Source organism: Canis lupus, chromosome 4, assembly GCF_011100685.1.
Source record: "Canis lupus familiaris isolate Mischka breed German Shepherd chromosome 4, alternate assembly UU_Cfam_GSD_1.0, whole genome shotgun sequence".
Taxonomy (NCBI): domain Eukaryota; kingdom Metazoa; phylum Chordata; class Mammalia; order Carnivora; family Canidae; genus Canis; species Canis lupus.
The window spans coordinates 38,382,663-38,408,577 of NC_049225.1; the positions used below are offsets into that span (position 1 = coordinate 38,382,663).

General features: G+C 41.8%; 1 protein-coding gene across 7 annotated transcripts in view; it reads right to left on the reverse strand.

The window, feature by feature from the left end:
• The window catches only part of SFXN1 (sideroflexin 1), a 40,528-nt gene that overhangs the window by 9,059 nt on the left and 5,554 nt on the right, over positions 1 to 25,915 (reverse strand). For 5 of the 7 annotated variants that reach the window (XR_005358153.1, XM_038534722.1, XM_038534719.1 and 2 more), the window contains exons 2-8: positions 17,680 to 17,854; positions 12,594 to 12,764; positions 11,765 to 11,863; positions 10,194 to 10,269; positions 9,539 to 9,624; positions 8,044 to 8,171; positions 5,759 to 5,808 (exon numbers count right to left, since the gene is read on the reverse strand). Coding sequence is in view for 6 of the 7 variants with exons in the window: in XM_038534722.1 (XP_038390650.1) it covers positions 5,759 to 5,808; positions 8,044 to 8,171; positions 9,539 to 9,624; positions 10,194 to 10,269; positions 11,765 to 11,863; positions 12,594 to 12,764; positions 17,680 to 17,843 (774 nt within the window). In the remaining variant the exon portion in view is untranslated. Of the gene's footprint in view, positions 1 to 5,758; positions 5,809 to 8,043; positions 8,172 to 9,538; positions 9,625 to 10,193; positions 10,270 to 11,764; positions 11,864 to 12,593; positions 12,765 to 17,679; positions 17,855 to 23,363; positions 23,465 to 25,915 lie in introns of those variants that run through there. The other 2 variants (XM_038534718.1, XM_038534720.1) reach the window with 2 other exon arrangements.

Below are 25,915 nucleotides of genomic sequence, written 5' to 3' on the forward strand. Positions count from 1 at the left end.
ATGATTTTTTTCTAATAACTTTACTGACAGTAAACTGCACACATATTTGATGTGTACAGCGTGAGTTTTTATATATGTATTCAGCTGTGAAGCCATCTCCATGGTCCATGATCAAGGTAAGAACTTATCTGTCACTCTTAATTCTTTCCTTGTTCCTTGTGCTCTTGGCAATTCTGCTCTTTCCTAAATCCTACCCCCCAGGAATGGGGCCCTGGCAATCTCTGCTCTCCTGTTTGCCACTATATAACAGGCTATATTTTTCTAGCATTTTATGTATGGTATCTATTCTTTTGTATAATCATTTTGATATTCATTTGGGTTGTTGCATGTATCAACAGCTCACTACCTTTCCTTGCTGAACGAAGTAGTCTGTTGCATGGGCACAGTGCAATTTGATAATCTATCCTCTGGCTGATGAACATCTGGATTGTTGCCAGAGTCTGGCTATTGCAAATAAAGCTGCTGTGAACCCTTCGTTTTTTATGGACATACACTTTCATTTCTCCTAGGTAAACAGCTAGGAGTAAAATGACTCGATCAGATGGTAAGTGTCTGTTACACTTTTTAAGAAGCTACCAAACTATCTTCCAAAGTTGTACCACTTTTCATTCCTACCAGCAGGATATGAGAGTTTCAGTTCTCCATATCCTCACCAACACATGCTACGGTCAGTCCTTTTGATTTTAGCCATTCCTATAGGTGTTTAGTGGTAGCTCATGTAGTTTTAAGGTGAATTTCCCCAGCAAATAAAGATACTGAGCATTTTTCCATGTGTTTATTTGATATAGATACGTATTTGGTAAAATATCCATTCTGCCTATTTTTTAAGCTGGCTTGTTTTCTTAAATGAGTGTTGAGAGTTCTTTATATCTTCTGGGTATAAATCCTTTATCAAATACAAGCTTTGTATAGATTTTCTCTCACTCTTTTTGTCTCTTCATCATCATGGTTTTCAAAAAACAATTTTACCATTTTGATGAAGTCCAACTTATTGAGTTTTCTTTTATGGACTGCCTTTGCTGTTATGTCTAAGAAATCTTGGCCTCTTTTTTAAAAAAATATTCTACTTAAATTCAATTTGCCAACATAGAGTATAACACCCAGTGCTCATCCCATCAAGTGCCCTCCTTAGTACCTGTCACCCAGTGACCTCATCCCCTCCACCCACCTCCCCCCTTCAGTAACCAGTTGTTTGCTTCCCAGAGTTAGGAGTCTCTCATGGTTTGTCTTCCTGCCTAATGTTTCCCCACTCAGTTTCCCTCCTTACCCTTATAGTCCCTTTTACTATTTCTTATATTCCACATATGAGTGCAACCATATGATGACTGTCTTTCTCCAGCTGACCTTTTTCACTCAGCATAATACCCTCCAGTTCCATCCACATTGAAGCAAATGGTGGATATTCATCCTTTCTGATGTTGGCCTAACTCTTGATCTCAGAAATGATCTATTATATTTTTTACCAGAAGTTTTATAGTTGTATATTTTTATATTTAGAGTCTAGGAATCATGGTGAATTAACTTTTATATATGGCATAGTCAATTCCCTATACACGGCCCACATGCCAGGCAACTGGCCTGCTGTGTGTCCCAGGCCATGTAAGCCATGCTGTGTGTCCTCTCTGAGCTTCTGCAAAGCATGTACCCTTGACCTGTCCTCTTCAAGTCTCTGCCACCCCCTGTAGTTGAGGGAGACACCTCTTCTATTCCCTTTGTGCTGCAATCACCAAGTATTAGAACCACTGCCCTGTGCCTCTTCCCATCACTGTGCTATCAGGTCCCCGTGAGCAGGGCTCAAGCCCTATTTCTACGACTCAAGCACCTAGCACATTGCTTGGCACATAACAGGCACTCAGCGAAAGACAGCTGAGTAAATAAATGAGTGAATGGACAAATAAATGCTGCACTCACATTTAACTAATGGAAAGCCCTGAAAATCTACTGAGTAGACAGAGCAGTCCACCTTTATTAAAGGGAATATGGAAGTAGAAGAACTTAAGGAATGAGGAACTATCATCTGACCCAAACCATATTAACTTTACTTATTCCCAGTGAAAGTGCCAACAAGGTGAAGAGGCCACAGGAGTTATTCTTCAAGAACACCATTCTTTGAAGCGCCAAATTTTAGGCAGTGAGCTTTTTAGTTCATTGCAAAGATTTCTGTGAGTCACCTGCCCACCGCTGAGGCTTTTTTCCAGCACTCCACTTGGGAAAAGATAAGGCACAGGGGGAGGGATGAGTCATCCTGAATGCTCCCCAAGCTTACTGTTAAAAAAGCCAAGAATATTCAAATTGTTTCATGTTTGCAGAGGAGTTTGGTCACGTCCAAGGTAAAAGCCAGATAAGTACATCCTTACGGAGGCGCACATCTAGCCGCTGAGCTGTGGGACAACCAGGGGGCCAAGTGAGGCCAACACCACCCACGTGGACATTATGAGCTGCCGGAAAAATGATCCCTGGAGCTTCTGTCAAAGGCACACGGTAAAGCCTGCCTTTCAAGATGCATGTGAAAGTGCTCTGAAGATGGAAATGTATGGATATTAACATAAGCCACCTCTACCTGTGTCTTAGTAACAGCTATGCTAACAGTTCAGTCCTATTATGGAATTCTCTCCAAGGGCAAAATGCAGTATTTCAGGCAATGAAAGGCAGTACTGTAAGGCAATGCTGCACTTGGGAGTGGTATGTGTGTACAAATAGCTCAACATTCAGCCATTACTTTTTCAAAGCAACATTCTCCACTGAGGTATAAAGCAGCACAGCTACAACCGAACCCCCTGCAACTAGCGGGACACTGGGACTGATTCATGAGCTACTCTGACCACCGCTCTGGCCTTGGCCACAGGGGTTCTGAGGCTGGCAGCCTCCTCTCCCAGCTTTGGGGGAAGCTCTTCACTGGAGGAGAGTGGGGCAGGTGGAGCACTTCTTCGTGAAGGACCGATGAGGTGGCACGCCTCCAAGTTACTACTGAAGTATCAAGCAGTATCAAGCAAAGCCAAAAACTGCAAACAGATGAGGAAGGAAAACAATCTAAATTCATTTATTAATGTGAAAAAGCCCACAACAGAGTGGCAATGGGTGGCTCACTGCTTGTATCATTTGCTGGCTCCTTCACACAGGAAATGCTATTAGACTGCATCTCCAAGCAATTTCTATCTGTCACAGCAAGAAAATGATGCGGGATGCCCAACTAGGTCTTCTGTCCAGTGTTGTCACTCGGAGGTCAGAGTAACCAGAGCAACTTTTCCAACAATGCTGAGACCCCAGGAGCACCAAGGTATGACTACATTAGGAGAATAATAATGTACCAAACATCATTTTGTGTTTTCCCCAGTGACCTAACTTTTCAGCATTAATAGAGCTTCAAATGCAGACTTTCTTCTAGAATGGAATCCAGTCATGATCAGGACACATATTAGCAGCTAGAGTGTGCTCAGTGCCCAAAGGCCAGAGCCAGAGTCTGTAGAATAAAGTGCCATCCACAGGGGCAGGTGGCAAGATTCTGAGCTCCAGAGCCAGGTTGCAGAGATCCTTCTGCTAAAGAGGTGTTGGGTGACATTTGAAAGGCAGAGAGAAGAGAGCAGGAAGGCTTCAGCAGTGGGGATGCTACCACTGGAAGTGGCCTCCCATCTGCTTTCACAGATACCTGCAGATTCACAACAATCATAACCCTGTAACACTACTGGTGAAAGAGCCGCATTTTATTACTCCTTTCTTACAAAAGCTGTCACTTATTACGTCAGACAATTACGTCAGGTGACAATTTCCAAGCCTCATAACTGACCTAGACAGCTAGTCTTGCTTTAAAAACCTGAGTTTTTGCTTTAATTCAGCAGGAGGGAGGGGGGTTAGTTTTATTGTGGTCCTCCACTGCTCCTGAGGTTGGCGTGCCACTACCTTAGGAGCTAACCAACCAGGTAAGTCAAAAGATTGCCTGGGTCAACACATGTTCTTGCCGAGCTACTATAAGCCTAGCACCTTCCTGATCAAGAGCCAATAGAGGAGAATACAGGGCATCAAAAGTCAATGTCTGCAAAGTTATGGATGTACTAGATGGACCACTTACTACTGGCATCCTAGAGAGTGATGCTGACAAATCCCATTTCAATTAATTTGATTGTATTTTTTTCTTCAAAGCCTGAATCACTTCCTCTAAGTGGAGCAGGGATGGATAGAGGACAGAAGATGAATTTTTTTCAGATTATCTGAAAACCACTCAGACGTCAAAGCTGATGAATTCCAAATGTGTGTATAATTTGGTAGTTTTAGGATACAGTCACTGTTCAAGTACATAAACTAATCCATTAGCATCTTTTAAGAGTCAATCTTTTCTAAGCTTTGCACCAGAGAGAGATATGGGCAACTTTTTCATTAATTCTCAAAATAAGAGCTTAGTCAAGTAGGTAAAATGTTGGGGGAGTCCACAGTGACATTCTGGTCTATATCAATAGCTTTACTGCATATATATTTGTGTACATACATACATATAACCATTTTGTATTGGGGGACAGATCAGTCCCTATAGAGTCACTATGACACTCAATTGCACAATTCACACTGATGTCTATGATTGCTAGAGGAGGATGCACTCAGGGAAGAGAACTCTTCCATGTGCCCAAAGCTCCCAAGAAAGATTATGAGAAAAGGTGCTAGAGAGAGGGTCCCCTTTTGCTAACATGCGGTTGGTGCATTGACAGGTAACAACTTGGATACATGGATCAAATGAGGCACTCAGCATTACTGGTTCCTCATAGCAAACTTTCTGGCTTACTTATCTAAGAACATAATTATATTGAAAGTGGTTATGAAGTGTTCCCTTAGTGCCGACTGTAGCTTTCCTTCTGGGGCCCAGGGGGAGTATATGGGTCAGTGAACATACCTGTTGCACATTTAGAATACTCCTAATGAATGAAATCATTCAGGAAGTGTTTGGCCTGTGAACTATGTCCTTTTTCGAAGCTTTATAGTGTCCACTCAGTGTCACAGCTTTATAGTGTCCCCTCAGTGTCATAGTTCTGTTTCTAAGACCCGAAACAATTCACCTCAAGAGAGCTATGGTCCTCCCCACAACACACCTGCTCCTCCAGCAAAGAGGCTGGCTCCTTTCTCCTATCAGATCTAACAATGCCGCTTTCCAACCACATGAGCCAAGTGAGTCACCCTATTCTACTGTATCCCACTTGTTAAAGAATTGGAAAATATAAGGGATGCATGAACACTATTGCTTTAAGCTGTGGAAGCTACAAAAGCAATGCCAAGCATTGAGGGTCCTTGGTGAGTTTCATCCTGTAGTACTTTCAGAACTTGGAAGGAGGTGGCTGATAGATCAATGAATTACTAGACATGATCACCAAACAAAAATACACTGGAAATATATACAGGGTTCTACAAAGCTACCACTCCAAACTCTCTTTCCATTTCTAATAGTATCTACAATGACTTATAAACACATCATTCCAAATTCACACTATCTCTTCATTATCACCTAACTAGGTACCTAGGTGATGACTAAGATAAGTGTGTAACTGAGTATAACCCCTCAAGAGGAGTGGGCAGCTGCTTTCATTTATGAAAGCTTTTTCAAATTTCTGGGATCAGAAGTAAAATGTTCCTGGAAACATCTTTTTATTTACGTGGGTGTCCAAGTGCCAATGGCCTTCAAATTCTTTATTCACTGGGTAGGAAATATTCTGTATAGTGTGAAGTCTGAAAAGGAACTGAAAGGATTGAGACAAAGATTAATAGAAGCAGGGCTTACCTTTAGGAAGGCTTTCTTCTCCAAAGTGTTCATGATAAATGGAGGGATGGCTGTAAGTAAAGATAGATCTGCTTAAGTCTTTAATATTTATTTTCAGCTCACGTCTTTTTCAACAGTTTTATAAAAGACTCACGTCACTTTTGGGCTATTTTCACACTGGCTGAGTGAAATTATTTGCAATAATAAGTCTTTAAAATACTTGAGTATTTAAAAAAAATTGGGACGCCTGGGTGGTTCAGTAGTGGAGCTTCTGCCTTCACCTCAGGGAGTGATCCCAGAGTCCCAGGATCGAGTCCCATATCGGGCTTCCCTGCATGGAGCCTGCTTCTCCTGTCTCTGCCTCTCTCTGTGTCTCTCATGAATAAGTAAATAAAATCTTTAAAAAAATTAAAAACAATGTAATGCTCTTTACCAGCCAGAAAATTTTATAATCTTGTAGAGGACTTTACATTTAACTTTAAATATGCAACAGTACAAACATCAGGAACTTCTCCCTCCTGTACTAATAAAACAAATGCAACCTCCCCCAGGCATCCATCCCACGTGGCATTCCATATAAAGATTCTGCCTTAAAAAAAAGAAAAAAGATTTCTGCCTTGAGTGATCCTAGAAAAGTTATCTAACTTCTCTGAGCCTGAGTTTTCTGTTTTCCTCATCTATAAAATGGGGAGAATTCTATTACACTGGCTGTGATGGTTAGAGACAGTAACGCACTTTGGGTACTGGTAATTCATTTATTATTTACTCACAATTTCTATCAGACTGTCACAGCAACCACTTCAATATGGCAACTACCTCCATAGATTTTATTGGGACCCAAAAGTTGTGTTTCTTCTCCAGGGACTAAATTATGTTTAAAATAACCAAGACTCGAGATGCCTGGGTCAGTCAGTGGTTGACCATCTGCCTTGGGCCCAGGTCATGATCCTGGAATCCTGGGATCAAGCCCCACATCAGGCTCCCTGCATGGAGCCTGCTTCTCCCTCTGCCTGTGTCTCTGCCCCTCTCTCTCTCTCTGTGTCTCTCATGAATAAATAAAATTGTAAAAAGATAAATAAAATAAAAAAAATTTTTAAATAAAATAACCAAGCCTCTAGAAATAGATCCATTGGGCTGGCTGAACTCCAAAGGGGAACCTTATCTTTCAAAATGGGAAAGAACAAAACCAAAACCAAAAGCAAATGCAGGGTAGAAGCTGGAGTTGCAAGCTTGATTTAGGAGGATCTGGAAATCTAGGCTCAGCAGGCATGCTGGGGCAGGCGCTGCAGCTCCTCATAGGTTAGCAACCGTGTGCTGGTGCCAGACTCAGGGGACCTGGTCTGTTTCACGACTGTGGCTCCCACAGGGCACCCACCCCCCCATAGCGCACACTGCTGTCTCATGAGGGTGCCAAAGGGGTTCCTTTGTTCCATCAATTAATGGTGGCTCAACCAGATCCCAATTATCTGTGATTGTAACTGATGCCATTATACAGTTCCTTGAAGTTTTCCTTCAGGCTCTTTCCTTCAACTTTGGTCCACTGATGAGATTCATAATGACAAAAGGAACTCAAAGACAAGAAGAGATACTAGCAGGACAACCTGATGGCAACTGAATTAAGTATGCATCCTGTGAGAGCTTGGTTAATAGCCAGGTGCTTTTTGTATTTAGATGATAAAATCAATCATATTAATTTCAATCTTTTTCTGGAAAGAGCATTAGACTTCCAAGGCCCTCTGGTTTCTGGGTAAGTCTGAGAATCTTTTCTTAGCCGTTGGTCTGAGGGTACCTGTGGGAAGCCCTAGGAGTGGGCTCAGAATCTTAGAGGAACTATATACAGTGTAGATTTTGGCTGTGGATTATGCTGACTCCAAGCTCTACTGACAAAACTGAGTAGAAACTTGGTTGGCATACATCTTAATAGCTGCTCTAACCAACCCAACCTGGTTTGTATTCTAAGAGTTTCTCATCAATACAAATAAATCTTCAGTAAAAATTATTCTGATTCAAGAACTTTTAGAAGTTTCTTACGATTTACAAAAATCAAATTCTTTGCCTTCAAGTTCTCCTGACCCATACTGTCACTACCCTGATCCACACCAGCTCTATCACTGGCCTGCTATAGTGAGCCAGGTTCCTGGCCAGTCTCCAACCATCACGACTGGCCCTCTTCACTCTGCTCCTGACACAGCACCCAATGTCAGGCAGCTAAAGCCTACGAATTACACCACTCCCCTGCTTAAACTGCTTTGTGGCTTCCTGCCCCTCAGACTACAGCCAGGGCTCGCTGACAGAGAGTTACTAACCCATGCCCGGGGCTGCCATGAGAATCCTGGAGATGACTACTTGTGTGATGGCTTGTTTTGCAGCATTGGCCGACTCGCCCAAGCGGTTCCCATTCTCATCTGTGACAGGAATGCCAATTTTGAGTTCCCTGCCGAGTAAAACACATGCAAAGAAGTTCACAGATGCCTTCATGAAATGGTTGGAAAAGCACTGGGTCATGGAAAATCAAGTCCTTACTTAGTCCTAATACCCACTCAATGGGTACATTTTTAGCACTAATAGGTCTATTTTTTTTTTAAGATTTTATTTATTTATTCATGAGAGAAAGAGAGAGAGAGGCAGAGACACAGGCAGAGGGAAAAGAGGGAGCCCGACGCGGGACTTGATCCCGGGTCTCCAGGATCAGGCCCTTGACTGAAGGCGGCGCTAAACCACTGAGCCACTGGGGCTGCCCTAATAGGTCTATTTTTAATACCATGAACAAGTCTAATCCTTATGTGATAGGCATAAAAGTAAAATAACACCGGGCACCTGGGTGGCTCAGTCGGTTGAGCATCCAACTCTTGATTTTAGTTCAAGTCATGATTTCAGGGTTGTGGGATCAAGCCTGGTGTCAGGCTCCACTCAGCAAGGAGTCTGCTTGAGATTCTCTCCCTCTCACTCTGCCCCTTCCCCTGCACGTGCATTCTAATAAATAAATAAATAAATAAATAAATAAAATCTTAAAAAAAAAAAGTAAAATAACACTAGTAAACTCCATTTAAAAAAATGTTACTTTTTAAAAATTTATTTATTTTTAAAAAGGTGTTACATTTTTAATAACAATATAACTTAAAGGGTGAATATGCTAACTTAAAGATAAGGCTAATTTTTATGCTCATGTGCAAATCTGAACTTTCCAAATGAGAGATAAATATAAATATATGGCATTATTAAGTAAACTAACTATCCTGACATAGGAATCACTAATATATGGCACTACTAGATATTTAATTCTAGTTACTAACACTAAAATTATAGCTCCTATTGCTACCCTATTTTTCATTATGCTTTTTCTTATTCTTCTCATTTAATTTTTGCCAGTTCTATAGAATACTTCCAAAAATATGGATTAATATTACTTTAAACCCAATAGGACAGTTCTAGGGTGGGAAGGGGAGAACCTATTTTAGGAAATAAACTTTCTGTGTATAGACCTTCTTTGCCTAGCTCTAGAACAGCTACATGTTAGTTTGAGATATATGTTTTAAACTTTTTATTACACAGAAGCAGGGAGTCTTCTAACCACCCTCCCTACACTCATCAGCCTACTTCAATAATTAGCAACTGATGGCTAAGCTTGTTTCACAAATGGACCCATCCCTGTGCCCATGACACATTACTCTGAAGCAACCCCAGGTCCCATATAATTCCATCTGTAAAAATTAAAACAAATTGTTAAAAGTTTCAACAAAACTTATCACAACACTCTCTTGTCAAGCACCAGTCTTTTCTAAGACTACATATGAACCTTACCTTTGCCTCATTAAGGGGATATTAATGCAATTAGCAGCAGCTACTGCAGCGAAGGGAACAAACCGTCCTATGAGAGGTGAGACATGCTGCAGAAAGAAAAATCCCAAAAGCATTATCTTACTTTTGCCCGTATGACCAAATGCAAAATACTTATTTCTTCTTGAAATCTGCTAAAAACAGTCTTCTTTATACAGAAGCTCAGGCCAGGAGTACTTTGAAAATTTGTTTCCGGTGGTGTTTGTCTATTTCCAGTATGGGCAACTGGGATAAGGCACACTTCCAAGACACTGGCCAGATTGGCCTGCCTAATGGACTAGGGTCTTGAGTTCAGGTGCTGGCAACTGCTCTTCTCCAGAGGTGCGGGTGCTGGCACACTCATCGGCACACAGCCTCTAGTGGGCATTTAGGGTCAGGGAACACTGAGCATGTGGGACCCAGTACCAAGGATGGAGCAGGGGCTTGGCAGACATCGCCAGTGACAGCCCGCCCTTCCCCAGTTCATTGGAAGGCCCAATTGAGATACATAGGTGAAGATAATGATGGTAATAAGAAAGTCCCAGGACTTGAACTATTTTGGGAAATAATCGAGAGACTTGGAGCCAGGCAGGTGAGGACAAATTAAGAAGTCTTACTAGGGAAATAAAAATCCAAGTACCTTGGTTAATGCATTGAGGCCTAGAGCTGTTGCTACGGCACCAGTTGTCGCGGAAACATAAGCTGTTCCCAATTCACTGAAAAGAAAGAGCAGTGCGTGAAGAACAAGTTGCACATCAAGAAACCCGGGTTTGACATTTTTTGGAAGAAACGAGGGGGAAAGTGAAAGAGCATGATTATGAAGGAAGATCCCACAAAACAACACTCATGATCACTTCACAAACAGACACATATAGTAGGGAAGCAAGCAGACCCTGGAAGAGTGGCATTTTTTGCAGACAAGCCCACCACCACCTACGGCAAGCGGCCCTAGGGAACGGGCCCTGGGGGCGGACAGAGGGGGCTGCGAGCGAGCAGGAAAAAGCATCTTGGCCTAAGTGTGGGCAGCATCTGCTTAAATAAAAAGTACTTCTCAAAATTATAAATATACAAACTGGAAGTAAAAGTACAATGCTGTTCTTAAAATTATAAGTTATGGTATAGAAGTACTAAAAGTCCCATCTTCAACAGGCAGTTAGGCACTGCTCTTCCCTTCTATTCTATTTTAAAGTAACTTTTAGGGGCACCTGGGTGGCTCAGTCAGTTAAGTGTCTGACTCTTGGGGCACCTGGGTGGCTCAGCGGTTGAGCATCTGCCTTTGGCTCAAGTTGAGATTCTGGAGTCCTAGGATCGAGTCCCTCAATGGGCTCCCTGAGGGGAATCTGCTTCTTCCTCTCCCTGTGTCTCTGTCTTTCTCTCGGTGTCTCTCATAAATAAATAAATCAAATCTTAAAACTTTTGGTTTCGGCTCAGGTCATGATCTCAGTGTTGTAAGATCGAACCCCATGCTGGGCTCCCTGCTGGGCATGGAGCCTACTTAAGATTGTCTAACCTTCTCCCTCTGTCCACACCTCGCCCCCTTGTATGCTGTGTAAGAAAAATATATAAATAAAATAAGTTTTAATTCAAGGGGTTGCAAGAAATGAAGGTTTGATAAACACTGCCAATGGCAGATTTCCATAGCCTTTGTTTCATATGGTGACAAGGGAAGACAATGGACTGCCCAAAGCCATTTAAAGGTGACAAATAAAGAAAACACTTTTGAAGTATTCTCCAAATTGAGCTAAAAGTTTTGGTTCACTAATCACTTAAGCCTGTTCAAACAGTTTTTTACAGGAGGTAACATTTTAAACTTATTCACCTTCTGTTTGGCTCTATACTTGGCTTATGTAAAGACAAATCTCCTTGGTTTCTGCAAAAATCACACTATGAACGCCGCTACTTTTGATGCTGTTATCTGGCCACAGGCTCAGGGTAGATGAGGGCACAGCTTATCATTTGCCACAGGTGGGTCCTGAACTCCCAGAAATGTGTTCTGCAGGGGGAACCTGAGGATGTGGGAGACAAATCTGCCTAACAGCATGAGTTATGTCTGAGAAGGCAGGCTGAGAACAATCATCTTGATAAGAAGGGAGGAGAGGAAACATTACTGTACAATATGCCCCATGATATTCCGAACAAATCAACAGCTTATATACCGCTGAACCAAATGTACCCTGAGAAACAGAGAACCATTAACTGGTCTAGTCTTACTTTACAGTGAGGGGAGCGTCTCCACTTCTGTTGGTGTAATTGACCACGGCATTGAAGGACTGGTTGATCCACTGCCAAAACAGCACCGCCGGCGTGGTCCTAAAACAGAGTGATCCATCACATACCGGCCATCGCCTGTGATCTAGCCACTGTGCAGGACAGAAAATGTGAACACCAGTAACCACAGAGGAGATGGACTGCCGAGGGAGTACGCTAGGTCAAAGACCCTGCGTTCTGCGTCGAAGGCTTTGGACCTGTGTGGTGGGGCAGGTGTCCATCCTCTGATTCTCAGTATCCTCCTTCTTTAGATAGGGTTAACACTAACCTCAAAAGGTTTACAGTGAGGATCAAGTTACCATCCTTAAATTTGATCTTAACTCTGTAGAGAGCCTGGCATACAGTAGGCACTCAACAAATGTCAGGTGCCTTCTCTTGGGGAAAAAGCAAGCCATCTGTAGGTGAAGTAGCCCTGATCCCTCCTAATGGCACATGCAAGCCTAAATGTCTGTCTATGGCCACACCTACACTTATATTTGTATCTTATGAATGGATTAAAAAGAGAATTTGCTTAGCGACTTTTTAATTTTCTTTCTCCATCTCATTTTCTTTTGGATGTAAGAGTTAGGGAAAAATTCAGTCTCCTTTTGAATAACAAAGAGAATTTAGCACAGGGAAAAGTTAAAAAAAAAACCCTAGAGTTGTGACATTTATATAAAATGGAACTCAATGTGAAATGACATTCATTTCAATAAAACTATTTACATACACAAATGTACTTTAAGCTTCTGTACTATAAAATGAATTGCTGTTATTACACTTAATAACTTACCTATAAAATGTCATCATACAACCTGTGATGGTCATGTTCATTGGAACCTGAGCTGACATTCTTCCTATCAAAATCATCTTTTCACCTGTGTCGGGATGAAAAGCTGAATCATAGATGTACTTTGCTCTCCATAATTCATTTTCTGTAAGACCTGGAGGAATAATTCCTTGCCTAGGGAAATAAGAAATAGCAAGAGAACCATTCGTTTCAAATATCTCACCAGTGCTCTAGAGACGTATAGCTAGAAAGTTTTTAAGTTTACCCTTACCTAAAACAACGATGCCTGCAGTGAAATTTTAGTAGCACAAAAGATAGTAACACAAAACATTTCAAACCCATGTATCTCAAATTTTGTAATTTTGAAAAACAAAACTTATCTTGTATCTTGAAGTGTTCAACTTTGAAATATTCTTTGTTTTAAATGATATATTTAAAAATATTTTTTGAACTTTGCAAACCTTGTAATATTTTCAACCAATTAGATAGATAATTGTGTTAGGCAATTAAGAACATGAATTCATTTTTATACCTACAGTTTGAAATCCTAATTAGAAAGGCTCATTATTTTATCTTGTTATCAAAGAAACACATGTTCATTGCTAAAAATTTAGAAAATATAGACACTCTTAGTGCAATTAAAACCATTTAAGCCTTTGATTACTCATTTGTACTTCTACTGTTTTGTGAAGACAGTGCCACTGTCTCGTAGGATCTGTATAAGCCACTTAGGATCTCTATAAATCCCATACCATCGCTTTATGACCTTTCTAAAATGAATAGTATTTTTTAAACACTTTTCTGTTTCTTCAGATCTTCTTCTATATCATCTATACTGGGTTGATCAGTATCCCCCCAAATTCATATCTACCCAGAACCTCAGACTGTGACCTTATTTGGAATCAGGGTCTTTGTGGAAGTAATAGTTTAAAAGTAACACATCATCCTTTTAAATGCTCCAGTTCCTACGGTACGATTATAAGATAGTAGATTATCCCAATCCCTATTGGTGGGCACTTTAATTGCTTCTAATCTTTTCCGTTTGTAAAGGATGAGGAAGTCAATCTCCTTATTAATAAATTTTGCCCCACATCCAAGGTTAATCAGAAAGAAATGAGTACACTGGCTGAGACAAAAGTGTAAAATACTGAGGCTGTGAATACGCCTTTTGTCCTTTTTCTGTACTCGAGTATGTCTATTGATCGTCAGCGGCGGCAGCATCCTCACTGTTTAAGCGGCTCACATGTGAACTTGACTCACTGTGGGTAATCTTGTTAGCTGTGTAATCTGCTCCCCTGAACATTTTTATCTTATGTAGTCAGGTAGGAACAAATAAAGTCTCTGCCTAGAAAGTTCTGACCTGCTTCAGGGTTATACAAATATTCACCTCTGTCTTGCACTTTTGTTACCAGTTTTTTTTTTTAATTGTCTCTGAAGTTCTTAATTTATTTGGAATTTATGTGAAGATATGAACATGTGAAACTTGCTTAACTTGCCTTTCCCATTAGCTGCTCTGCCATCCTAACACCCAAGATTTAAATGCTATAGTCATCATCAGTTGAGATTCTCTGAATGCTGGGCTTGGTTTTGGGGCTTTCTATAGTTTCCACTATTTTCACCTTATGGGGCCCGTGCCCACCCTCTGACAGTCCATTCTGTGCCCAGTAGAACAGCAGTCTCTCCCGCCAGGACGACTCCTTTCCTCTTTCAAAAGTGCCTGAGTTATGCTCATTAATTTTCTGGACAATGCTCAGAATTCTTCTGTCAATTTTACAGGTGAGCACAATTGTATTTGGACTGAAACTGTATTGATTTGGAGAGAGCTGACACCTCTACTGTATTAAGACTTTCTATCCAGACTTACTGCATGTTTCTCCAGTTACCAAAGGCTTCTTTTAATGACCCCTCCCCCCCAGCAGTCTTGGAACTGCTTCACACTTCCGGGTAAGTGTATTCCCAGATATTTTATATATAGGTATATATATATTTTTAATCTTATGAATGAAATCTGAAAAATATTGTCTGATTATTGCTGTTGTATAAGAAACTGTATAGCCCACTTGTATTCTCTTATTTGTTCTACTGCTTTCTTTAGTTGTTGGTGAGAATACCATCATTTGCGAAAAAAAAGAGAGAGGAAAAAAAGAAATTGTTTCTTGTTTTTAAGATCTCCTTTCCCTCCTATTTAAGCAATCTCTATCCCCAATGTGCGGCTCAAATTTAGGACCACACCGGTAAGTCGGCCAGGTGCCCTTATTTCTTTATGCTTTACTGAACTGATGAGGGCTACCAGAACAATGTTATACAATAGTGAAGATAGAGGCATTCTGACTTGCTCCTGACTTTAAGAGAATGCCTTGTAATACAAGATTTTTAGGAGTGTATTCTCTTAGATGTTATTAGGTGTTACGGGAAAGAAAACAGTCCCATGTTCAAGTTTGGGAAAACAGACTGGCAGCTTTCTTTACTCTGAATACTTCCTGGAATCTTTCAAAAGTCAACAGGATGTGACATCCTTAAGAATGGGATGTAGGGGTGTCTGGCTGGCTCAGTGAGGCATGCAACTCTTGATGTCGGGGTTGTAAGTTCCAGCCCTGTGTTGGGTGTGGAGATTACTTAGAAATAAAAATTAAAAATAAATAAATAAAAAATAAATAAAAATAAAAATTTAAGGAAAAAAAAAAGATGGGATATAAATCTTTCGAAATTTGACTCTGGAAGACTCTTTTTCTTTTCTTTTCTTTCTTTTTTTCTTTCTTTTTCTAGTTGTCCTTCTGCCTTTCTTTCTTTCTTTCTCTCTCTCTTTTCTGGGGGGGGGGGGGGGGGGAAATATTCCACAGGATTGCTTTTCTGCAGAACTGTCTGGAAAGTTCAGCCCTACTGTTTCATTATTTAGTGTGATGCTGGCTGCTAATGTGGGATGTGTATTCTTCATCATATGTAAGAAATACTGTACATTATTCCTCATTGATTATTTTCTGAGAAAAACATGGATAATTTTACCTTCTTTCGGGCATCTATCAAGATGCTTTCCTGCTTTGATGTGTAATTACATTAATAGATGTCCTAAAATAAATCACCTTTGTATTCCTGGACAAATCCGACTTGTTCATAGTTTAATGAAACAGATTTAACATGCTAGTATTTTATTTTGGATTTTTACATTATTTGCAAGATGGGCCACTGCATTCTTTTAGTGTGCTTCTGTCATTTACAGGATCAGTGTTACAAATGAATTGGGAAGCATAGCCTTTTTTTGAAAAATTAAATCAATTTTATTGAGGAATAATTTAAATGCAACAAAAGTCACCCATCTTAAGTGTATGATTTAATGAGTTTTAGAAAGTGTGCAGTGATGTAGCCACTGTTGTCTGTCTCTAGCGCCCAGCTCCACCTCTAGCGCCGCTCCCTCCTCTTGCTCTTACAGCGTCAGCTTCTCTGCAATGTTTGTATGTCATCTTTTCAACGACTCCAGCTTTTTTCCTTTCCACCTCTCCTTTTTATGGCTTTTTTTTTTTTATGGTGAAAAAATTTATATTTAGATTTATAGCCGGCTGGACTCAGTTTAGATGATCCCAATTTTGTTGGCAACATCCAAAGCATCATAGTCAGGAGCCAGTCGAACATATGCTTTCTTCTCTCCATCAGGCCTGATCAAGGTGTTGACCTTGGCCACATCAATGTCATAGAGCTTCTTCACAGCCTGTTTGATCTGGTGCTTATTGGCCTTGACATCCACAATGAACACAGGTGTGTTGTTGTCTTCTATTTTCTTCATGGCTGACTCAGTAGTTAAGGGGAACTTGATGATGGCATAGTGATCAAGCTTGTTTCTCCTGGGGGCGCTCTTTCGAGGATATTTGGGCTGCCTTCGGAGACGCAGGGTCTTGGGTCGTCGGAATGTAGGTGACGTGCGGATCTTCTTTTTTTTGTGACTGTGCACGCCTTTCAGCACCGCTTTCTTAGCTTTCAAAGCCTTTGCTTTGGCTTCGGCTTTGGGAGGGGCAGGGGCTTCCTTCTTCGCCTTCGGCGCCATCTTCGTGAAAGGGATCCTTTTTATGGCTTTTGTTCCAGATTCACAGAGCATCTGCTTTCCTGAACTCCTGACATGTGCTTCTGCTTGTGTTTTGCCTTGTTCTTCAGTATTCTCACACGAGGTTCCGAGGGGTTCTGTTGTCTGGCTATTCTCTCTTGATGCACTGGCATGTGCTAAGATTGGGCCAGTCTCAGTGTTTGGCGACAAACTTTACAGACTGCCCTTGGGTCCTTCCCTAACCACTCATGTGTCCATCAAATACCCACCTTGTGTGCCCTGCTCACGACATGTTCAGGTGTGTAGCACCACTGTTCTAATTCCCAGCTTCTGACTGACTCTCCCTTAGAGCAGGAGTGTGTAAACTACTGTCGTGGCCTGTCTGCCTCACTAGCTAAGAGTAGCTTTTAATTTTTTAAAAGGATATTAAAAAAATAAAATAAGAAAAACAGTGAACAGAAACCCTTTGTGGCCCACAAAGCCTGAAATATTTCTTATGTGGTCTTTTAGACGGTTGTGACTCTGTCTTATCAGAGCATCTCTCTTCTCTGACTTCATGACTGGCTCTTTGAACTGACAAACTGCAGCCCAAACCTACAAACCTGCCACCAGCATCTTTCCATCTGAGCTCCTACCTAGATTTCCATAAAATCTCCTACTGAGATTTTATCTCCAAGCAACCAACCTTCTCTAATTCTTGACAACTTGCTTTCTGCATGATGTGATCTCCATCAGAGAGATACACAGGAGGTGCTACAGATGCAGGGACGTACTGGAGAATAGGAGGCAGAGTGTTGGGAAAGGGGACCTCAAGATTGGTACCTAGGAGTTGGAGGGACAGCTATCTTACTTTCAGGTTACTGTGAACCCCAGATCTCTGCATTAAGGCTCAGCATCAGGGGATAGAACATGTCTTCCTATTTCCTCTTTTTTTGGTAAAAAGGATTCCATTGCAAAAAAAAAAGTTGTAAAATCACTAAGTGAAGGTTTAAAGACAATAGGCGAACATGGTGACCTATTCCTGTATTAATCAGAAAGCATAATCATAAATGTTACCTGTAATCATGGACTATTTTTCTTGCATTCTCTAGTTGTTCGTTGGTTAACAGAATATTCCTGGGATCCGTTACAGTGAAGAAATGATTGGCTCGTCCAACAAAAGTGCTTTGATCCCATCGAGGTTCCTTGATGTTAATGTTTGGTGGAAGTTCTCCAGACATCGTCCTGGACTCTAGAGGGTCAAAAAGACAAGTCTAGTTAAGACTTACAATGCTGCCATACATTTTAGAAAGTTTATAGTCACATTAATTTCCTGGTAAAGATTTATACACGTTCCTCTTTACAAAAATAACTTTGCTATGAATGGCAAAAAGACAATCTAAATCCAAAGTTTACTTTGTCCATAAATCCCAACTGATCCTAACCAAATTTCAATAATTTCCCACATATTTCTCTTTATAAATACATAGTATTTCATCATTCCTTAACGTTTGGAAGCCCAGAAATATTCTAGAAAAAACAGAAATAGAAAAAGTTAAAAATAATATTAGTAATAACAAGGTCTGAAGTTTGCAACCCCTTTTCTGGGTGCAACAACCAGCGCCAAACTACTGCTTCATTCTAGTCTACTAAATTTGTGATGTCTACTGATAGAAGTGACTAATTATGCAAAAAAGGATTATATGCTAAAAATTTTACAATTGGAAAAAGACTGAGATTCAGTCAGCCCTGTTCAGCATATAAACCACCAATCAAAAATGCAAAGTTGGGGGATCCCTGGATGGCTCAGCGGTTTAATGCCTGCCTTTGGCCCAGGGCATGGTCCTGGAGTCCCGAGATCGAGTCCCACATCGGGCTCCCTGCATGGAGCCTGCCTCTCTCTCTGTGTCTCTCATGTATAAATAAATAAAATCTTCAAAAAAAAATGCAAAGTTATATTCCTCAATCTAACAGGAACATAGTGGGTAAAACACATTTAGACAAGCCCGTGAATACAAGTCACACTGTAGCATATCATTTCCCTCACAGAATACCTATTTCATGGCTAAGAACCACTACTGTTTTCCCAAAAGTAACTGCTTTCTCTAAGCGATATACTTATTTTTAGAACTGCAGTGTATTACTGTAATGCATGCATATGGTAGTGTTCTGAACAAGCTTATATGCTTGTTGTAGGAAATACAGAATGGGGTGCCTGGGTGTCTCAGTTGGTCAGTTGGTTAAGCGTTTGCTCTCCGGCTCAGGTAATGATCCCAGGGTCCTGGTCAGAACCTCACATTGGGGCGGGGGGGGGGGGGGGGGGGTCCCTGCTCAGCAGGAGCCTGCTTCTCCTCTCCCTCTGCCTGCTGCTCCACCTGCTTGTGCTCTCTCTTTCTCTGCAAATACACAAATTTTAAAAAACAGAATAAAGAAACAAATCTTTGCTAATTTAACCACACTGAGATGACCATCCTTAATGTTTTGGCAATTCCTTGCAGACATTTTTTCATTCATATCATAGAAATAAAAAAAATAAAGTTGATAGCATAGTCTCTATTTCAATTTCCTGATATTTGGGGAGAGGCGCTTACCTAAGGAGCATTCCCCACAGTGCTAAATATTCATTTTGGGTATATACAACACCTTTAATGTTTAAATTATTTTCAGCTTTTCACCATAATAAATAATGTAGCCTTGTCTCTGATCTTTTTTTTATTTTTTATTTTATTGGAGTTCAATTTGCCAACATATAGCATAACACCCAGTGTTCATCCCATCAAGTGCCCCCCTCAGTGCCCATCACCCAGACACCCCCATCCCCCGCCCACCTCCCTACCACCCCTTGTTCGTTTTCCAGAGTTATGAGTCTCTCATGTTCTGTCGCCCTTTCTGATATTTCCTACTCATTTTTTCTCCTTTCCCCTTTATTCCCTTTCACTATTTTTTATATTCCCCAAATGAATGAGACCATATAATGTTTGTCCTTCTCCGATTGACTTATTTCACTCAGCATAATACCCTCCAATTCCATCCACGTCAAAGCAAATGGTGGGTATTTGTCGTTTCTAATGGCTGAGGAATATTCCATTGTATACACAGACCACATCTTCTTTATCCATTCATCTTTCGATAGACACTGAGGCTCCTTCCACAGTTTGGCTATTGTGGACATTGCTGCTATTAACATCGGGGTGCAGGTGTCCTGGCGTTTCACTGCATCTGTATCTTTGGGGTAAATCCCCCAGCAGTGCAATTGCTGGATTGTAGGGCAGGTCTATTTTTAACTCTTTGAGGAACCTCCACACAGTTTTCCAGAGTGGCTGCACCAGTTCACATTCCCACCAACAGGGCAAGAGGCTTCCCCTTTCTCCACATCCTCTCCAACATTTGTTGTTTCCTGTCTTATTAATTTTCCCCATTCTCACTGGTGTGAGGTGGTATCTCATTGTGGTTTTGATGTGTATTTCCCTGATGGCAAGTGATGCAGAGCATTTTTTCATGTGCTTGTTGGCCATGTCTATGTCTTCCTCTGTGAGATTTCTGTTCATGTCTTTTGCCCATTTCATGATTGGATTGTTTGTTTCTTTGCTGTTGAGTTTAATAAGTTCTTTATAAATCTTGGATACTAGCCCTTTATCTGATACGTCATTTGCAAAAATCTCTTCCCATTCTGTAGGTTGTCTTTTAGTTTTGTTGACTCTTTCTTTTTGTCTCTGATCTTTATCCTCAAAGCTGGTGATCTCCTCAGACTAGATCTCTCTGTGTGACATTAGCAGACTGAAGGATCGAATCACCATGCAGGCTTCAAAAGTTTTTTTTAAAAAAATATTTATCTGTTTATTCATGAGAGACACAGAGAGAGAGAGAGAGGCAGAGACACAGGCAGAGGGAGAAGCAGGCTCCCTGCAAGCCTGCAAGTGGGACTTGATTCTGAATGCTGGGAATCACACCCTGGGTCAAAGGCAGATGCTCAACCGCTGAGCCACCCAGGCATCCCTACCATGCAGACTTCAAACCACGGCTTTTTTATTTGTTTTCTTTCCCTATATTTCTAATACTAGTTTGAATAGCAGCTTTCTTTTCCAGGTCATTTTTCATAAAGTTATATTTTTGTACTTCATAAGTTCTTAGGTATGTTAAGATGCCAGGTGCCAGAATGCTAGGCATACTTGTCCTCTTGATCAAAATCTCAAATTAATACATATCACAGCCCACTGGATCTAAATCAAGCACGTTAGGAAAACAGAAGCGAAGAATCCAGCATGTGAAATAGCTGGTCAGTGAGACTGAGAAAGTAACAATCAGCCCTGCTACTCAGAAAGCCAGCTGGAATAACAAGCACAGATAAAGCCAGGTGCAAAGTTAATGCGACACCATATTTCTCCCAAGGTCATGGCTATCAAGTGTCATAACACCATCCTTCTCTGAGTGACTGCTGCTCTCTTATCTCATCAAGACATTTTATCTTCTGTAATCACAAACTGTTAGAAACTTTGCTATTTGAAACCAAAATAGAAAGAATGAAATGTCCCACTCTTACAAAGAAAAGGAACCTGGATTTCTAGCTTAGATGTGGAGTTTTAGATTACAGAATTTCTGGACATGACTTTCCCTGTTTTTCTTAACTTGGTAATTTCCAAGGAAACAGGGCAGTGGGGCCACTTCACAGCCTAGACCTTAAAACCCAGTCCTGGTTTAGGTCAATCAAAGCTTCATTAAACTTCACCAAAAGTCCATCATTCTCCAAGATGCTCTAACAGATCTATCTCCTCCCATGTTGGTGAGCACTCTGTTCCTCTGATGTGTGGTCTCCCTCAATGCAAGAAGCCAACAAGTGTGACTTTGTTGAACTATAGGTTTATTCCTGCTGGGTTTTGGCTGACTTAGCTGTGGGAAGAGAAATGTCTACATTTCACATTAGAACACATCAAATCATGGGCATTAAGTCTGGGGATACAAGAAATAAAATGTACATCAAAGAGCTGTACCATTGTGTGAGAAATGTCTAAATTTTGAATTAGAATACATCACGTGTTATTTCCAAAATGTACAAAAAGCAAAACAAAAACTCCAATTCACATCCAGGAGAGCAGTAGTTTTCAGACTTGTCTGCAGAGACCTGGGGCCCTGCTGAGATACCTCAGTGCACCCCAGGAAATGGAGGGGATTCAGCAGGTGGGGTTATGGCAAAGGAGGCTGACTAAGAGGGACCAGCAGGAGAAAAAGCAAGGAGAGTGCAGTGTCCTGTAAGACAGCCTTCTCCGTAGTCCAACTGGCCAAAAGGAAGAACACCTTGGTAGGTGGTTACTTCTACTTTGGGATTGTGAAGAGAGAAGGATACGATGCCAAGAAGGAAACAATCATAAAGAAAGGAGAATACGATCCCCTCTAGGGGTTGGGGAACACTGCAGAGACAGTCATCTTGGCCAATTCTAAAAATTCTGAGCCATGGTGGTAGCAAGTAGGGAGAGACTGCACACACACATTAAGTGTCCCTCCTGGGGAACTGTTTATTCCTGCAAAGACAATTACTATCTCCTGTCTGGAAATTGATTCAGTAGGTCAAGCACAAGGCCAGGCATGTGATTTGTCAGTGCTCAGCCCGGCCCTCAAGCAATCTGGGCACCAAGCTGTGGCTGTACATGCAGTCGGAGCAGTCTCCTTCCCTGTGTTTCTCTGAGCTGCCTATGCTGTCCCTCAGGCCTGAGCAATCACCGTGTTCCCCAGCGGATGGATATCTGATATGGATTATTCTCATAAAACTGAGTACCAAGTAATCTGTCTTCAGGTATAATCCTATTTGTCCTTTATACGTAACATACATAATCCCCCAAATTAACACACTGCTTTCACAGAATTCTGGTTCTTACTCACAAACCACTTCCAATTTGTGAAATAGCAACATTTCGGTCAAGTTGGCACAAACATGAGCTGGGTTTAAAACATGGTTACTCTATAAAATAAAGACGTCCTAACTGCATAAGAGCTAGATAAGATCTTTTAAAAGACACACCATTTTTAACTGCACCATACAGATGAGGAATCAGAGGTCCAGAGGGGCAAATAACTTGACCAGGTTGTATGACTGGTGCTGGTGGCAGAAGGAAAGCTGGAGGACCCAAAGGAGGCATTCCTGGGCACTGGTCCGCCAACTCACCCTCTCTACCACTCTCTTTTAGCTATTTTTCCCCTCGAAGTATACCAACTAATGCCTGCACAGAACTGGTATCTTTGAGGCCCTCCTTTTAAGTCCTTTACATGCAAAGGTTTCTACTGACACTGCGAAGTCCTACACTACAAGGACCCAGTGGTGACTCTAGAACGTGTGAACAAGAAGGCTGTGGGGGCCGCAGCCTTATTCTTTGTTTAACAGACAAAGAAAAAGGAGAGAGATGGGGAAAGGAACCTCGACACGTTTGGAGTTTCTCGTGCAGGCAAGGAACTGGGCTGGATGCCCACCTGGAGTGTGAGGCCCTACTCTGCGCCCACCGCAGAAGATTCCACCTCAGCTCTCATGATACTGTGTTCTATGAATACTACACGCATTTTATGGAAGAGGAAAGGAGGAATCTGAGATGCTACTCACACTAACCCTTGTCTATCCAGCAAGACAGGAAGGAGGCTGATCTTCGGACTCCTGGCCGAGCCCATGAAAGCCCCACACTAAAAGCGATGGGCCTTGTGTGGACTTGTGGTAGGCAGAATAATGCCCCTTCCCCAAGATGTGCACATCCTACCCCCACAGACCATGGATATGTTACCTTCTGTGGCAAAAGGACTTTGCCAGTGTGTAAGTTAAGGATCTTGAGACTGGGAAACAAGCCTGCTTGTTCAGGTGGGCCTCATGTAATCACAAGAGCTCCTACAAGAGAAGGAAGAGCAGGAGGGGTAGAGTATGAAGAACAGATGAGACAAGCAGAGATTGGGGTGATGTAGGGCGGTGAGCCAAGCAATGTGGGTGGCCTCCAGAAGTAACCCAGACTCATTTCAGACTTCTGACCTCCAGAACTGTAAGATAACATGCTGTTTCCAACTATTAATTGTGTGGTTGTTATAGCAGCAATAGAAAACAAGTACAGCACCATTTTTCCTACTTAGAAAGGATTTCAAATAGCACTATATACTGGCTAAGAAATACCAACCAGCCTCAAGAACCTGTCTCTGCTCCTACAAAATTCAAAAACATAAAGCCTAGTTAGGAATGTGATAGTAACATTCTTACAAAGGCAGCTGATCTCAAGCCACGTGAAATTTTAATTATTAACCGTGACTCCCATGTTTCAATTAGACAGCCTTTTCATGCATGAACCTTCAAGCACACTTCACTTTCTCAACTCTAAATAAATCAACTCATTTCTAGAATCAGGAGTCCTACTTTACTTTTTTCTTTTTAATGATCGATTTTCTATTCCACATGAAATAGTGGGGCCAGGAGTGGTCCTGCCACAGTTCTGGGGCACTCATCTCCCTCCTGTCCACCCCCAGGCCTGGGTGCTCTGATTGGAGACCAAACAGCAGCTCTCTGCACTGAGTTAAGGTGCTAAGGGAGAGGACTGAGGCTCCCCTGACTCTGCAGCCACCTCCAGGGCGAATGTGCCTGCATGGCCTTTACCACCACATGGTGGTGGTGGTGGGGTCCCTGGGGCATGCCCTTTCCATCTGCTGGCTGGGCAGAGGCAGGGTCTGACTGCTTGGTCAAACCACCATGTCCTAGGTGCCCATTGGCCGGTGGGCAGTGTACTGGGTACTGAGCAGCTTTTGGGTCAGAGGGTTGGGGGTGCCAAGGCCACCTCGGGCACCTCTGTGGGAAGGAAGCCAAGTCCCCAGGGGCGGAAGGGGAAGGAACCTTGGTTTCCTCGCAATCTGGTTCATCCATAAAGTGCGCAGCCTTCTGGAGGTTTCTGGTTCCTGGGCTTGTTCCCTCAACCCGCCCACATTGAACTTGGTCAAAGATCAGACACCTCTATAAAGTTGTTCTCAAACACAGCTGAGCACATGGTTCTGGCAGTTTTATAACAGGTACTTATCAACTAGGAATTTCTGCAGAGAACATTGGACGAAGTCATTACGTTGTATGACTTTATGATGATATTGGGGACAGGAGGAATGACCAAGAAGCCAAAATGGTTCAAAAGAAAGCTTCAGAGCAGTGCCTGAGTGACTCAGTCAGTTAAGCATCCAGCTCTTGATTTCGGCTCAGGTCATGATCTCAGGGTTGTGAGATTGAGCCTCTCGTTAGGCTCCGTGCTGGCACATGATGTAATGAGCACTGGGTATTACATAAGACGGATGAATCACTGACTTCTACCTCTGAAACCAATAATACATTATATGTTAATTGAATTTAAGTCAAATTTTTTAAAAAGAATCTTTTTTTAAAGGTTTTATTTATTTATTCATGAGAGACACAGAGAGTGAGAGAGAGGGAGAGAGGCAGAGACATAGGCAGAGGGAGAAGCAGGCTTCAGGCAGGAAGCCTGATGTGGGACTCGATCTCGGGACTCCAGGATCATGCCCTGAGCCAAGTGCTCTGAGCAGGTGCTCAACTGCTGAGCCACCGAGGCGTCCTTTAAAAAGGAATCTTGTCCATGGGTAATTTTAAAGAAAAATTTATATTTTAAAGGTATTAAAATATTTTTTGCAGAAAAAATGTGAGATTTAATAAAGTTTTCTGTGGTTGACTAACAATACTTTGCTATCAGAAGAAAGCCAAGGCCTTATTGTTTAAAGACAAAATCAATTACAATGAACTCAGGATGTAGCTATCTGGGACCATTAACTATTAGAGATTTAGACTGCATTTAAATGAATCATTTCAGGGATCTCTGGGTGGCTCAGAGGTTTGGCACCTGCCTTCGGCCCAGGGCACGATCCTGGAGTCCCGGGATCGAGTCCCGCGTCCGGCTCCCAGCATGGAGCCTGCTTCTCCCTCTGCCTGTGTCTCTGCCTCTCTTTCTCTGTGTGTGTGTGTCTATCATAAATAAATAAATCTTTTTTAAAAAAAAAAAAGGAATCATTTCAGGGTGCCTCAGTGGTTCAGTTGGTTGGGTGTCTGCCTTTGGCTCAGGTCATGGTCCCAGGGTCCCGGGATGGAGCCTCAGAGCCTGGCATCGGGCTCCCTGTTCAACAGGAAGTCTGCTTCTCCCTCTCCCCCTGCCCCTCGCCCTACTTGTGCACTGTCTCTCTCTGTCAAAGGAATAAATAAAATTTTTAAAAAAATAAAAATTAAAAAGTCATTTCTAAAGAGATTATTTTACATATTATGTATGTTGATTCCTTAACCCCCGGAAGAGGACAGAAATAATCTTTTAGG